Here is a 14109-nt window from a genome sequence, read left to right on the forward strand (position 1 = left end):
AAGCAGGACAGAGTGGTGCTGGCACTGCGTCTGAACCCAGGTGAGAAGGTGGGGGAAGTGGGGAAAGTTCAGACATGGAAAGAAAAGTCCTAATTGAGAAAGGCAAATGTGGGAGTACAGAACTACAGCCTCCAGTCCTGACATTCCATGGGAGGGGGAGATTGAATCATCTGAAATGTAGCTCAAATTGAAGCAAGAACTAGGACAAAACTTCATTACAGAAAATCGATGGGATTGATTTTGGAAAGGCAATAAAGAGTCAAGGCAATCACATTAATTACTGAGGCAGAAGTTTGGGATCTTTAAGACAACCACTCTAGACATAACACTGGTTTTTATCAAGTCCTCCATGAAGTCAAGTGTTTGACCTCCTGCTCTCATCTGCTTCTCTCTGCTCCCCAGAGACCACTTGGAAATTCAGTTACAAACTGCTGAATTCTGTGCAGAGGAAACTCCAGGCCCAACCCTCGCTGCTGGAGCAGGACGTGCAGTGTCCTCCACTGCTTTGTAAGCATTTGAATCTAAATCAATCCCTTTTCCTATGGTTTCTCCAAATTCAGCAGCTCTACGGCCAGGGCAACACCGAGCTGTTCTTCCCGTGCACTGAAGTTTGCTCATGCTGTGGTGAAAGAAAACATCACTTACAGTATTTGAACGCCCAGGTGATCACCCTGGAAGGTGCCGATGGAACCACTGCAAGGCCTTAACAAGTTCCCCTCTGGATGTGCAGGACAAGCTGAATTAGCTGTTCCCAAAGTACAGTATTAGTGTTAGAACCTTGCTCAAGCAGCTGAGGGAGCTCTTCTGCGTCCTAGAACTGTGTTAATTTAAATCACTGGCAATCAATGCTATTGATCTGCACAGACACAGGACAGGACTCCCTCCTGCTCTTCACTCACTGTAGCAAACACCAAATCCACCCAATGAATTCACTTTTAAATGTGATTTTGTTTCAACATGAAAGTTTCTATTTTAGTAACTGAACATCAAAAATAAAGGTTAGGAAAATCAAGCACCTTTTTCAAAATTTAAGGAAAATTTAATCAATATGCCTTAAATTATTTTACAATAACTACAATACTGACAAGCATAACGTTTTCCAAATGGTGTTTTCCTTGGAAGCACTGTGAGAGAGATTCCTCTTCACCCATCCAGCAGAATGTGCACCATGAGGGAAGGAACCTCTGCCCACATCTTTCAGAAACCCCAGTTAACATAAAGCTACAGACACTCCAATGTGGTCATGTTTCAAGTGTGACAGAATCTCAGATACCTTTTCACTTTTAAGCATCTGTTTTCTACATCATAATTTAAGTATCTCAAATCCTGAAATACTCTCACAGCAAATGGACAAATAATTGAGACTGGAGAGCTTAGGAAGATATTGGCTACAATACAGGAAATACTCTAATTACTTTTGTTCATTTGTGCATTTTTGGTGAGAGGGGTCAGGAAACAGGTTCCTCTTTCCTGCAGATTTATCCAAAGTCCCCCAAATTCACGGCAGCTTCTTTAACTGTTTGGATAAAAATCTACCAATTTGTAGCTGCAACCCTTCGCCCTCCCCAACAAAACAAAACAAAATGAATGAAAATCACAACCGAAAGTTACTTTTTCTAAATATCTAGGAATGGGAAAGAAATCACAGGAACTTGATAAGCATGAACACGTATTAAAGCTCTGAACTCCCCAGGTCATTGAAAACAGTATTCAAGGTCCTAAAAAAGTGAACACGAGACATTTCCATTGTTCCAGGTGATTCAAACAGGTCTAAGTTTCATGATAGCAACACGAGACAGTTGTTTGCAGCTGTTTCTGGTCCAAGTCCATGTTCCAAGCTGGGATTCTCCCCCTGGCCCCCAGAGTCAGTTCAGAAGACGGAGATGAGGGCGAAGACTCCGTACAGCAGCGCGCAGGGGTAGGCCACGAGCAGCTGCTGGCCCTCCATGGCTAAGGCAGAGATAAAGATCTTGGAAGCGGAAAAGCTGCACCAGCCAATAATTCCAGCCGTGAGAATGATCCCCAGCGTCCCCCTGGAGAGGCAGAGAGAACAGAACTCCTGAGCCCTGTGGGTATCCACCTACAGGAGTCACACCTGGACTCATCCAACACCTTCGCAGGCTCTGGCACCAATTTCAGCATTTGGCATTAAGTGAAATATTCCCACTGAAAGCACTGGGGAAGCTCTGGCACAGGTGCCCAGAGCAGCTGTGGCTGTCCCTGGATCCCTGGCAGTGCCCAAGGCCAGGCTGGACAGGGCTTGGAGCACCTGGGACAGTGGGAGGTGTCCCTGCCATGGCAGGGGTGGCACTGGGTGGGCTTTTCCAACCCAAACCATTCGGGGATTCTAGAATTTTAGAACAATGTCAGTCAATTATGATGGTAGAAAAGCTCCTCAAAATTATGCATATGAAAATTTCAAAGCAGTGAGTAAAAGAGTAAAAGAATTTTTACCAAGCTGTTTCTTTTCAGTCCCTAAATTCACAGAGCCAAAAGGAATCATCTTTATTTTCTCGCATTTGTAAAATCCTAATTTGTGTCTTCAATAACAATTACTTTCAGACTTTACAGGTGCTGAGACCTGTCAGATTCAGAGCTGGCTGAAAACAAGCCTGAGATTGCTCCTGGAGCCTATGTATTCAAAAGCTGTTTAATGAGGTAAAGCAGGATTCCCCCCTTTCCCCCAGAAAACACCTGAAGCCATTGATAATGAATTCTTGCCCTACGTGGAGATGCCCCAGAGCTGCAGCACTGAAGGTGGGAGCTCCCCTCGGGGATTCCCTCCCACGGCAGGAGGAAGGTGTGCCCGAGGGGCGAGGGCAGCACTTACTGCAGCGAGAAGAGGACGGCGAAGGAGGAGAGCAGGATCATGGGCAGCAGGCAGTAGCCCAGCACGCTGGCCACGCAGCCGAAGGACACGCCGGTCATGCTCATCAGGTTCAGCAGGCAGAACATGCCCAGGCAGCCGATGGCGCTGATCCCGTACACGTACCCGAACTGGATCTTGCCAGCCTGCAGCCGGGGACACCAGGGGTCAGCACGGGGTTGGGATGGAACCAACATGGGATGGGGTCAGCATGGAACCAGGATGGGATGGAACCAGCACGGGATGGAACCAGGATGGGGTCGGGATGGGGGTCAGGATGGAACCAGCACAGGATGGAACCAGCACGGGATGGGGTCAGGATGGGGTCGGGATGGAACCAACACGGGATGGAGTCAGGACTGGGGTCAGGATGGATCCAGCACAGGATGGAGTCAGGATGGATCCAGCACAGGATGGAGTCAGGATGGATCCAGCACGGAATGGAGTCAGGATGGATCCAGCACAGGATGGAGTCAGGACTGGGGTCAGGATGGATCCAGCACAGGATGGAGTCAGGATGGATCCAGCACAGAATGGAGTCAGAACTGGGGTCAGGATGGGTCCAACACAGGATGGATCCAGCAGAGGATTGGGGTCAGGATGGATCCAGCACAGGATGGAGTCAGGACTGGGGTCAGGATGGATCCAGCACAGGACTGGGGTCAGGATGGATCCAGCACAGGACTGGGGTCAGGATGGATCCAGCACAGGACTGGGGTCAGGATGGATCCAGCACAGGATTGGGGTCAGGATGGATCCAGCACAGGGAGCACATCTACCCACCCTGGAACACAGCAGGGGTGGACACAGGCACTGTCCCCAGCCCCAGCTCCCTCACTCCCATCCCACACAGAGTGTTTCCCCCCAGAGTCCCAGGACACCTCATGCTCCAGGAGCCTGGAATTCCTCCTGATTCTGTGGATCCTAATGGACAAGTTCTAATCTGATTGTTCTTCTCTGATCTCAGCCCAGGAACTGTTTAGGGTTTAATCAAGGACTTCTCATGCTGATTGATTACTTGCAATAATGATCTTTACAGAAATAGGTGTAAAGACAAAAAAACTGTAATTCAGGAAGTTCTTGACAAACCCAGAGCTGAAGTCCTTTAATTTGTGGTAGAATGTACAAAGTTATAGCACAAGGAAAACTATTAAAAAAAAATCCCAGGAACAGCTGAGGCTGAGCTCTGGATTAGCTGAGGGAGATTTTAAAAAGCCAAACCCAAACTTTGCTTGCTCACAAGCACAGGGGAAGCACATGTGGGTTATGTCCATGTATTCAGGCCATCTCCTGGTTTTCCCACGCTGAGACTGCTGCTCCCTCTCCAGCAGCTGCCCAAGGCACCCGTGCAGGGCACGGGGCTGGGCAGCTTCCAGGGTGTCCCCTCCAACACCTTCCAAACTGGATGTGCTTAGACCCAGCTCTCCTGCTCCCCAGGCAGCACAGGAACCAATCACACCTGCTGCAACCTCTGTGCCATGCTCAGCCCACTTCCTTTCACCACATTCCATGGATTTTTTTAAAGAGCAAACAGGAGAATTAAATTTTTAGGAAAAGCAAATTCAAATGTATATATTATAAACATGTTCATTAATGTGACTGGCCTACTTTCCATAAATAAAAGTTACTTATTAAAGTAGGCTTGAAGGCCCCTTGGTACCAAAGTGTGTTTTAACTGTCAAAACAACGTGAAATTTTAGGCAGAAATGACAAGCAGTGCCTGAAGCATTTAAAGCTAAAACAGATTAAACCCCCTGAAGCTTTCAATGCCAAGGAACAGTGCTGTCATCATGAGCCATTAAAGCACAATGATCCCAGTTAAGCTCAGTTAGAAGAAGTGGCCAGGCTCCAGCAGTGCCAGGCCCGTGAGCAACACAAACAGTGTGAAGCAGTGTGCCCCAGAGCGAGCTGACACCCAAGCCCCACCTGGAGTGCCAGAGCTCGTCCATGCCAGCAGTGTGAGAGGCCCAGCACCTCTCCCATGCACACACACGTTTCTGTGCTGTGCAGGGTGAGGAGCTGCCTCTGGTCTCCCTGGGGTCCCTTCCCACTCAGGACACCCACGGAAAGGACGAGCTTTGCTGGCCCCCGTGCCCAGAGCTGCAGGAACCCTGCAGTGACCCTGCAGCCCGTGTGTTCCCAGCCCAGCCGTGCCCAGCAGCCCCCTGGCAGTGCCTCACCAGCAGCAGGGTGGCCCCAAAGGCCAGGCAGAACACCATGGGCCCGGCCAGGTCCGTCTCGTTCATGATGGTGCCATCGGCCACCTTCAGGGGGTGCAGCACCGTTAGTGTTTTCTGCCAGATGTGGTCGAAATTAATCCCCAATTCTGAAAGTGAACAGAACATAGATTTCATTGGATTTCATTTCTTCCCTTCCTGGCTCCCCCCCTCTTCCCTGCTTCTCTCCACTTCCCACCTCCCCCAGATCCACAGTGGGCACCAGGAACTTGAGCCCTCCTGTTTCCTCCTGCTGCCTCCACACATTCCCAGGCCCAGGTGGTTTCTGAAGGACCAGGGAAGAGCCCAAGCACAGAGTTATGGGTCCTTTCCATAAATAAAGTAATTAATAAAAAAGCCCAGGGGGTGGAAGGCGTCATGCCTGGGGACAGGTGACAGGTGTGACAGATGCCTGTCTCTCCACTCTGTGAGTGACAGTTGATTCAGTTGCTTGGAACTGAAAAATAACAGAAATAAGCTGGAAACTGACCCCAGCAAGCCAGACTTAGCTGAATATCCAGCCTGGCACTCTGCACAGGCTGTACTCCACACAGGCATTTCTGCAGTGTTTAGCATTCCTTGTTAGCAATGAAACATTCCCGTTCCAACCACGAATCAACTCGCAGCACCCGCAGGCAGTTATTTTACAAAGTGGGCAGGTACAATTATTATTTGCAACATGAGCAATATTAAGTGTTTTGCCATGAAGTCAGGTCTCTCAGTTAACTGATTTAACTGCCACGGAGCAGCTGGTGTGAAGTAAGAAAGCACAAATTTCCAACTGCAGTTCACACCAGAACAAGGATTTCACATGCCAAAATACAGGTTAAAAAAATGATCAATGAGAATTTCAAACACACTGAGCACTCCCAGCAGCAGGGAATCCACACACTGCTACCAACTTACCCCCAAACTAGGAGGAGTTCTGGATTTAGGCCACTTTAGCAAAGTTATACCTTCTAACAGTGGAGGCTCATCCTCAAAGTTGCTTCCATAAAAAGACTGAGCTGAGGCTGGAGTGTAGCCCTGTGTGGGCTGGTAGATCTGCCCCGTGTAGGGCTGCTGCTGCTGCATCATGTCAGGGGGCACAAAGCCAGCCTGCTGGGGGTACTCGTAGCCTCCATAGTGCCTGCAAAGCACAACCCCACGTTAGGGCACAGCCAGAGCTGCTGCTCAAACACCTCCTGCAAGGCAAAGCTTGTTCCAGTCAGCACGTCACAGCAAACCCTTCCTTCGGGCTTAAGGAGTTCCACAACATGACCCCACAGGTCCTCCAAAAAAACCCCAACCAAAGCCACCCTCTGCCCTAAGCATACGTCTTCAGGTGTTCTTGCCACTAATCTACCCCAAGTCTAACCACAGAGATTTCCAGAAACACTTCCAAAATCTTTAACTATGGGAAGAGAAGGGGAATGCAGAATTCCTTGTGCCCCAGCACAGGGGGCATATTTGTTCAGGCCCCAGATGGCACTGACCTGCTCCGTCCGTCTCAGGGAGCACACGAGGGAGCAAGCCCTCAGCCCAAGGCTGGACATTCACACAGGGCTGCCAGGATCCCCCTGCCCCAGGAGCACCCAGCACAGCTCCCTGCTGCAGCCTGAGAGTCACCAGGACACTGCAGGCTCACTTAGGCAACACAAATTTCTAGTTCCCAAGCGAGTGACTGGATATGGAGCTGCAGAAGAACAGTATTTCTTCTCCCAAGGACATGCAGATCACTCGTATAATTAAGACTGTTCATATAACATGTCATTCAATCTTCCCTAACACTTGCTCTGAAATCTAGCAGGCAGAGAGCTGAACACAAAATTCCTTCAGGTCTCCATTTAGACAATGAGTTCAGCTCTCCATCGGAACAACTGGGACTCATTTCCAGAAACCAGCAGCTGGCTGACACGCAGATACAGACTGTCCCAGAAGTATCCTAAGGAAGCCTAGAGGAGAGCTGGAGAGGGACTTTGAACATGGGCCTGGAGTGCCAGGACAAGGGGAACGGCTTCCCCCTGCCAGAGGGCAGGGCTGGATGGGATACTGGGAATTAGGAATTGTTCCTGGCAGGCTGTGAGGCCCTGGCAGTGTCCCAGGCCAGCTGGACAGGGCTGGGAGCACCTGGGGCAGTGGGAGGTGTCCCTGCCACGGCAGGAGGGACGGGCTGAGCTCGGGGCTCCCCCCGCCGAGCCCCGGGATGCGATCCCGGGCAGGGCACACGAGTTACTTGCTGTACGGCCGCCCGCTGTAGCCGTAGGGCTGCGACTGCTCCTCGATGCTGTAGCTGGTCTGGAAGAAGTCGGTGTTGAAGCCGTCGAACCCGGACATCGCCTCCTCTGCAAGAAACCAGCGGGGCGCGTTCGGGCCGCTGCCGAACCAGCCCCGCGCGGCTCGGGCCCGGACCTCGCGCTGCGCCGGCCGCCGCTCCGCCCCGCTCCCCGCTCCCCGCGCCGGCTGTGCCCCGCGCTGCCGGCCGCTCCCTCCCGGGGTGCCGCTCCCTCCCGGGGTCCCGGTGCCGGTGTCGCTCCCTCCCGGGGTGCCGCTCCCTCCCGGGGTGCCGCTCCGGCCCCACCTGCGGCCCCGGCCCGGCCCCGCTCCCGCCGCCGCGGCCCCTGCGACGTGTCACGGCCGCGCCTCCGCTTCCGGGACACCGCGCGCCGCTCCGCGCACGCGCCGCACCCCGGCCCCGGCAATGGCCCTCCCTCAGCCCCGGGCCCGCCTCAGCCCGGCCCTCTGTCCCTCCCGCAGCCCCGGCCCTCTGTCCCTCCCTCAGCCCCGGGCCCGCCTCAGCCCGGCCCTCTGTCCCTCCCTCCATCCGGCCCTCTGTCCCTCCGGCAGCCCGGCCTCAGCCTATTCTGAGCCCGGCCCTCCCTCAGCTCGGCCCTCTGTCCCTCCCTCAGCCCCGGCCCCGCCTCAGCCCGGCTTTAGCTTCAGCCTCAGCCGCTCATCTGCCCCGACTCTCCCTCAGCTCGGCCCTCCCTCAGCCATCCTTCAGCCCGACCGTCCCTCGGCCCCTCCTCAGCTCAGCCATCCCTTAGCTCATCCCCTCCTCAGCCCGGCTCTCCCTCAGCTCGGCTCTCCCTCAGCTCAGCCATCCCTCAGCTCCAGCTCTCCCCCAGCCCCGGCCATTCCCCAGCCCGACTCTCCCTCATCCCCTCCTCAGCTCAGCCATCCCCCAGCCCGGCTCTCCCCCAGCCCAGCCATCCCTCAGCTCAGCCATCCATCAGCCCAGCCATTCCCCAGCCCGACTCTTCCTCATCCCCTCCCTCAGCTCAGCCATCCCCCAGCCCGGCTCTCCCTCAGCTCAGCCCTCCCTCAGCTCAGCCATCCCTCAGCCCAGCCCTCCCTTAGCCCGGCTCTCCCCCAGCCCGGCTCTCCCCCAGCCCGGCTCTCCCTCAGCCCGGCCCCTCTCTCGGCCCGGCTCAGCCACACGGGGTCGGTGTGGCTCCTGTGCAGCGCCTTCGCTCCCTTCCCTATGTCCGCATGAAACATTCTCCTGTGGCCGCACGAAAACAGCTTTGCTCGAGCTGTGAATCTTCTTGTTTTGTTACAGCCCGGCTTTGGCTCACCCCTCCCAAATAAGCTGCAGGACCTGGGCATACGGGGGAACTGAGGAAAGCGTGACTGGCACTGTGAACACACTCGTGAAGAAGCTCCTTCTGGGGTCACTCGCTGTTTATAAACAGGGCTGGGGAAAAGGATTTTAGCAGCCTGTAGAAGCCTGTTAACTAGAATTTGTTTTTATTAACCCTCTCATGTATTTTAGAGTTAGGACAATTACAAGACAATAAAAAGCAAAGAATTATGGACGTCCGGATGCTCTTGGACACTAAGTCACAAAAAGCATAACTTGTGAACAAAAGAATCGCCGTTAAAACAATACACTTGTTGCATATTCATACATCCTTTATGGTTATGCATACATTCAATTTAAAGCAATAAACTCTGTCTGTTGTATGTCAGCTATTTCCATTAATCCCCATGGTGTCTTCAAGTCTGAGCAAGGCCTGAAGAAATCAGCTTCTTCTGATAAGAAAGCCATAAATTCCTCCCCTCTGGAAGATTTAGGTGTTCCTCAAAGCAAGTATTTCATTCCTAAAAAAAAACTCCCCCCACATACATAGTCTCTATTTTAACTACTAAAACTTCATTTTAACTACAAAAGCACAGCTAATCAATATAACTTAATACATGTAGTAACTATCTGCATACAGCTATATAATATACATTTTTCACACTTTGGTTTTTTAGATACATTTTGGCTCAGGACGCAGTTACAGTAATATTGTTACAAACCTGTGTGTGTAATATTCTGCCGGTGCAATGACTGCATTTAAATTGCAGCCCTGTTCCGAGCCTCGCCTGCAAAGCAGATCTGATGGTGCACAGTCCGCGGCACTGCCGAGAACAGGCTCTGGAAATGTGTCGCTGTAGAGCTGAATGGAGAGTTCCAGCTATGGAAAACAGAGATCAGTGACTGTGCCGTGAGCTGCTTCATGCAGATTTACGCTGCAGAATTAGTGTTTGAAGGCTGCAGCGGTGCCAGCGTTCATGCAAGGCCTGCACGGTGTGTGGGTGCACCTGATGGCTGCGGCTCAGTGCCCCGGGCTGAGCTGTGGGACCCGCTGCGGCTCACTGGGCAGGGAAATGAGAGCCAGCGAGGCACTGGGCTGTGTCATTGGGCCCTGCTGGGGAAACGCTCTTTGCCGAGGAATCTGTCTGGGTTTGCTTCCACTGTTAGGATTTCCTGGCGGCTTAGGTGGAGCTTTCGCTGAGGAGCTGTCCCTGCAGCGGGCACCTCAGCACTGCTGTCGGGAATCACAGCATGGATGCCAGCCCTCCGGGGCAGGGCTGCCCTGATACAGCCTGTGGGCTCAAGGAGAGCGCGGGCACTGCAGCTGCACAGCTGCTCCTTCCCGATGCTTTGGGAAGGGCAGCCCATGGACAGCCTGGAGCTGCAGCCTGGAGGCACCAAACACCAAACACCAGCACCATCCCTTTGGTGGGGCACCAGCTCCAGCTGCACTGGGGGCTACCACACAGTACCAGAATCCCACTCTGCTTTGGGGTGGAAAGGACCTTAAAACTCATCCCATCCACAGCCCAGATTGCTCCAGGCCCCACTTGGCCTTGAACACCACCTGGACAGGGAATTTGGATTTGCAAGAGACCTTGAAATGGCTGCAATCTGGGAAGAGTAAAAGCACACATTAAAGTACTCACTTATACATGGGTTACACAGTGCTGGTATCATGATAGTGCTACCAGAGTTTGTTTTAGCTGTAATGTTTAAAAACACACTTTAATTACACCGGTGTTAATACCAGAATAATTTGAATCAGACTGAGAATAAAAGTATTATTCAAAGAACTGTGGAGGAAGGGGAGGATGGAGAAAGGGGGAGGAGGAAGATGTCTGCTGAAACAGGCCTTCTTCTGGCAGAACTCAAAAGGGAGGAAGGAAGCACCTTGCAGAGGGGAGGCTGAAAACTGCTATTTTTGATTGATTTGAATCCTTGGTTGCTGATGTGTCCGTGAGGTCTCTGCCTGCCTGCACATGCTGGCTCTCTTGCAGGGTCAGGGCTGTTTGTGTAGCAGATTGCTTTGTTGAACAGTGGCCATGGAGTTCCAAAGGAGTTGTCAGCACACATATATCAATTATTCTCCAGAATGTTCCCTGATGTGCAGTGATGGATTTGGAGATCACTGGAACATGATTCCCTCGCACTGTCGGCTTTTGGAAGGCTCAGACCTTGCGCTGTGCGCGTGCTGTGGGTCTGGTGTTCGCCAGAAGGAGCAAAGGGTTTCTGTGCAGGAGCTGTGACCCCTCTCTGTGTGACAGACGATGACAAAAAGCCATGTCGTGTCTCCATCTGAGCCTTGCTCCCAGCCTGTCTCACATCCTGAGCAGCTGGGAAAGCTGCTCTTCCCCTTTGCTTGTTTGGGATGAAAATACATTATGCACTTGAGTTATGAATAAAAGATCAAGGGCAAATCTGTGTAATGCTTTGCTCTGTGAATAAACCCGCCTTCATGGCACTCACGCTCTTTGCTGGAAGATCCTTTCTCAGGGACACTCAGCCATTTAGTGCTGCTTTATGCTTTTTCTTCGAAGTGAAATATTTGTTAGGGCTTCCCATTTGCACGTACCGCTGGATTTGAGCAGATGAGAATTTCACTGTGTGTAATTCTCACTGCTGGATCAGGGGCTAATCTCTGATTTAGCTCGGTGTCACTTGCTCTTGCCTGGCTGGCCCTGCAGGGAGCTCAGGCTCTGGAGCTGGGTGACGGGAGAGGAGCCTGGGTTGGAGGGCTGAACTCGCAGGAGTCTGAGATGGGTCCTCCTAGGCTCTGTTCTCTGTGTGGCTTGAGGCTGGATCAGCAGTCCTGGCTGGGAGCAGAAGTGCAGGACACCGTTTCTGCCTCTCGGGGAAGCCACTGCCCTCATGACAGGCCCAGTGCAGACACTTATTCCTCTGCCATGGCACCATTCTCAGAAACTGCCCTCTTCTCGCTGCCTTGATGGAGTTCTGCCCTGGGAAATGCTGCTGGGCTCAGGACTCAGGACTCAGACACAGCCTGCTGAGAAGCACAGAATGTTACAGGGAACAGGGCTGAAGGACGGTTCATCCATCCTAAGGTGGCACCTTGAAGTCGTTCCTGAATCAAAGTGCCAGTCTGGAACTGGAAGTGCTGTTCTTCTTTCTTCCTTTTTTATTTTAACTATTGTGTGTAAAGATCACACAGAGTGATGAAAGTTCTCATGTGGCTTTTTAGGTGGAATCTTCTGTCCAAAATCCAGCTTGGATATATTTTTTCCCTCAGAATTACTACTTCAGTGTCTTCTCCTTTCAATTGCTCCTTCTCCAGTCACCTCAGAGCTCTTGTGTTGTTGCTGATAAACAGCTTCCATGTTTCTCACTACGTGTGGGCGACTTGATTGGAATTTCCAGCCTGTGTGTTTCCTCTGGAGATGGGAGGTGATACACACAAACACACACACTCTGCTACTCCAGCCCAGGTAACGCTGCCCTTCCTTTCTAGCACTCATTGCTGCTGCTTTTCCGACACCTATTTCTAACACCCCCCACATTCCATAAAGTCAGTTGTTCCATGATTTCCTGAAATGCCAATTTAGCACTTTGTCATAAGAAATGACCTCAAACCTGTGAATGATGTCACTGCATTAATGGATTGGCTTCCAGCACAGCTATGTTGGGACTTTTGGAGCGTACACTTTAAGCTCAGGCTAAATTTTCTCTTGCCTGTGCTGAGAGTTATGAAGGCATGTGTCAGAAGTGAGACGTGCTTCATCCTCCCTTTGATGGATACTGCTTTTCTCTTCCATCAGAACTGTAGTTGCTCCTCGGTGTGGTTCTGACACATATTTTACATTTAGGTCATCCTGTATTTAGCCCAGATTTTAAAGTTTCGCTCTCTCAGGCTGCATTTTGATGCATTTGGTCCATGGCTTGTATTTAGCTGGGGAGCATTACGTGATGCTTTTACTCCTGAAGTCATCTCATCAGAGGAAATTGTGTTACAGTGAAATGATTGGAATGTCCCCGTGTGAAGAAATAAAAGCAGGTGCTGAATTGCTTTCATTGCTATTTGAAAAGTGCAGTTGCATTTCTAAAGCTGTTGTGATTAAAATTCTGTGGTTTTTGTTCTTTTCAAAGAGCAATTCTGATGATAATGTTTCAAAAAGACTTCGAGCTTAGAGCTGTCTGTACTGGCTAATCACAGGGAATCTGTGGCTGATGCTCATTAGAGCTTGCCAGGAGTCCCAGGTGTGGGTAACTCCTGTCCCCTCTCACCGAGCACCTGCACATCCCACTCGTGTGGTGCCCCACAGTGCCGGGCTCAGCTCCAGCCCAGCCTCGGGCTTTGGTGCTGTCACAGGGAATCACAAACGCTTCTTCCATGCTGGTTTGGACACCGCCAGCTCTTACTGGGGACAGGGAATGCATCCTTCAAGCCCTGCCACTCTGGCACCCCTGCTTTTATAAAAATGGATTTTAATTAGATTAAAATTGCATATGAACTAGCATGGCCAACTCAAAATTTGCAAAAGCTGATGCAATTCTCCCTGCTTTTAACAGGGACAGCACTGTCACTCCCAAAGGCATCTGTCACTCCCTCTGCCTGGCCATGCAGGTGTTAAATCCTGTCTGCACCGACTGTGCCAGGCTCTTAAAAAGGTAATGAAGACATTTAAGTGAACATGATCTCACATGGCACCTTTAAATCCTCTGTGCAGGGGTTATGGAGCACTTGACCTGTGCTGCTTCAGCTGCTCTGCTGAGACACAAGGGCAGGACACAGGGCTTGGGCTTTTCTGAGGCACAACCAGCACACCCTGCAGTGGCACCAGATTCTGCTGGTTTGAAAATAAGGATCCTGAAGTGAGAGACAGACTCTGTTCAGGAGTGCAGCAGTTGCTTCAGAATGAATGAATTAAGGTAAAAATCAAGGGTTTGATTAACTGTTCAGTTCTCAGATTTAATTTGAAAAGTCTGTAGGTACATAAGTAATGATTTTCTGTCTTAGCCTTGAAAATTATTCTTTTTGGCTATTTTGTTTTAAATTACAGCCATGTTTTCAGAAGAATCTCACTGAAGTATCTGCAGCCTCAGCTGGTGCTAATACAACAAGGTTGTGGATTCAATTCCCATGTGGATTTACTTAAGAGCTGGACTCCATGATCCTTGACCCTTCCAACTCAGAATATTCTGTGAATCTGTGAACTTAAGTGCAGTCAGCAAAATCTACCCCTGCATGGTGACTCCATCACACAGAGACTTCACTCTAAAGCTCTGAGTCAACGTTTGAGTGAAAGGCTTTCTTTTCTCCTCTGTTACCATTCCGAGAAGAGTCTTTTTGCCCAGAAGTGGTGGGAGCCGGCACGGGGCGGTGCTGCCCCGTTCCCCGATGCCCGGCAGTGTGGGGTGCCGGGGAGCCGCTCCCGCAGCCCCTCCGCTGGTTCGGGGTACCGGGGAGCCGCTCCCGCAGCCCCTCCGCTGCTTTGGGGTGCCCGGGG

At 51.4% G+C, this 14109-nt stretch overlaps 1 protein-coding gene across 2 annotated transcripts; it reads right to left on the reverse strand.

The window, feature by feature from the left end:
* Positions 1-1017: 1017 nt before the first annotated feature.
* YIPF5 (Yip1 domain family member 5) lies at positions 1018-7786 on the reverse strand. 2 transcript variants are annotated; one of them, XM_030283899.4, is made up of 6 exons: positions 7643-7786; positions 7192-7406; positions 6039-6211; positions 5047-5192; positions 2831-3012; positions 1018-2033 (listed from the first exon to the last, which is right to left on the reverse strand). In XM_030283899.4, exons 3-6 carry the CDS (start codon positions 6157-6159, stop codon positions 1871-1873), a joined length of 612 nt encoding a protein of 203 aa, XP_030139759.3. In that variant the 5' UTR covers positions 6160-6211; positions 7192-7406; positions 7643-7786; the 3' UTR covers positions 1018-1870. The 2 variants fall into 2 exon arrangements, with proteins under 2 accessions (XP_030139759.3, XP_030139758.4); XM_030283898.4 differs by having other exon boundaries at positions 7298-7406; positions 7643-7775.
* Between the last annotated feature and the right edge of the window lie 6323 nt (positions 7787-14109).

Source organism: Taeniopygia guttata, chromosome 13 (assembly GCF_048771995.1).
Source record: "Taeniopygia guttata chromosome 13, bTaeGut7.mat, whole genome shotgun sequence".
NCBI classification, from domain to species: Eukaryota; Metazoa; Chordata; class Aves; order Passeriformes; family Estrildidae; genus Taeniopygia; species Taeniopygia guttata.

Excerpts from the sequence above, each read along its gene's own strand:
- YIPF5 (XM_030283898.4), bottom strand. The coding sequence starts at position 7,398 with ATGTCCGGGTTCGACGGCTTCAACACCGACTTCTTCCAGACCAGCTAC. Across the intron at positions 5,193-6,038 it reads TGAGCCTCCACTGTTAGAAG|AATTGGGGATTAATTTCGAC; the intron begins GTATAACTTTGC and ends GTTCACTTTCAG. Across the intron at positions 2,034-2,830 it reads GCCGTCCTCTTCTCGCTGCA|GGGGACGCTGGGGATCATTC; the intron begins GTAAGTGCTGCC and ends CTGCCTCTCCAG.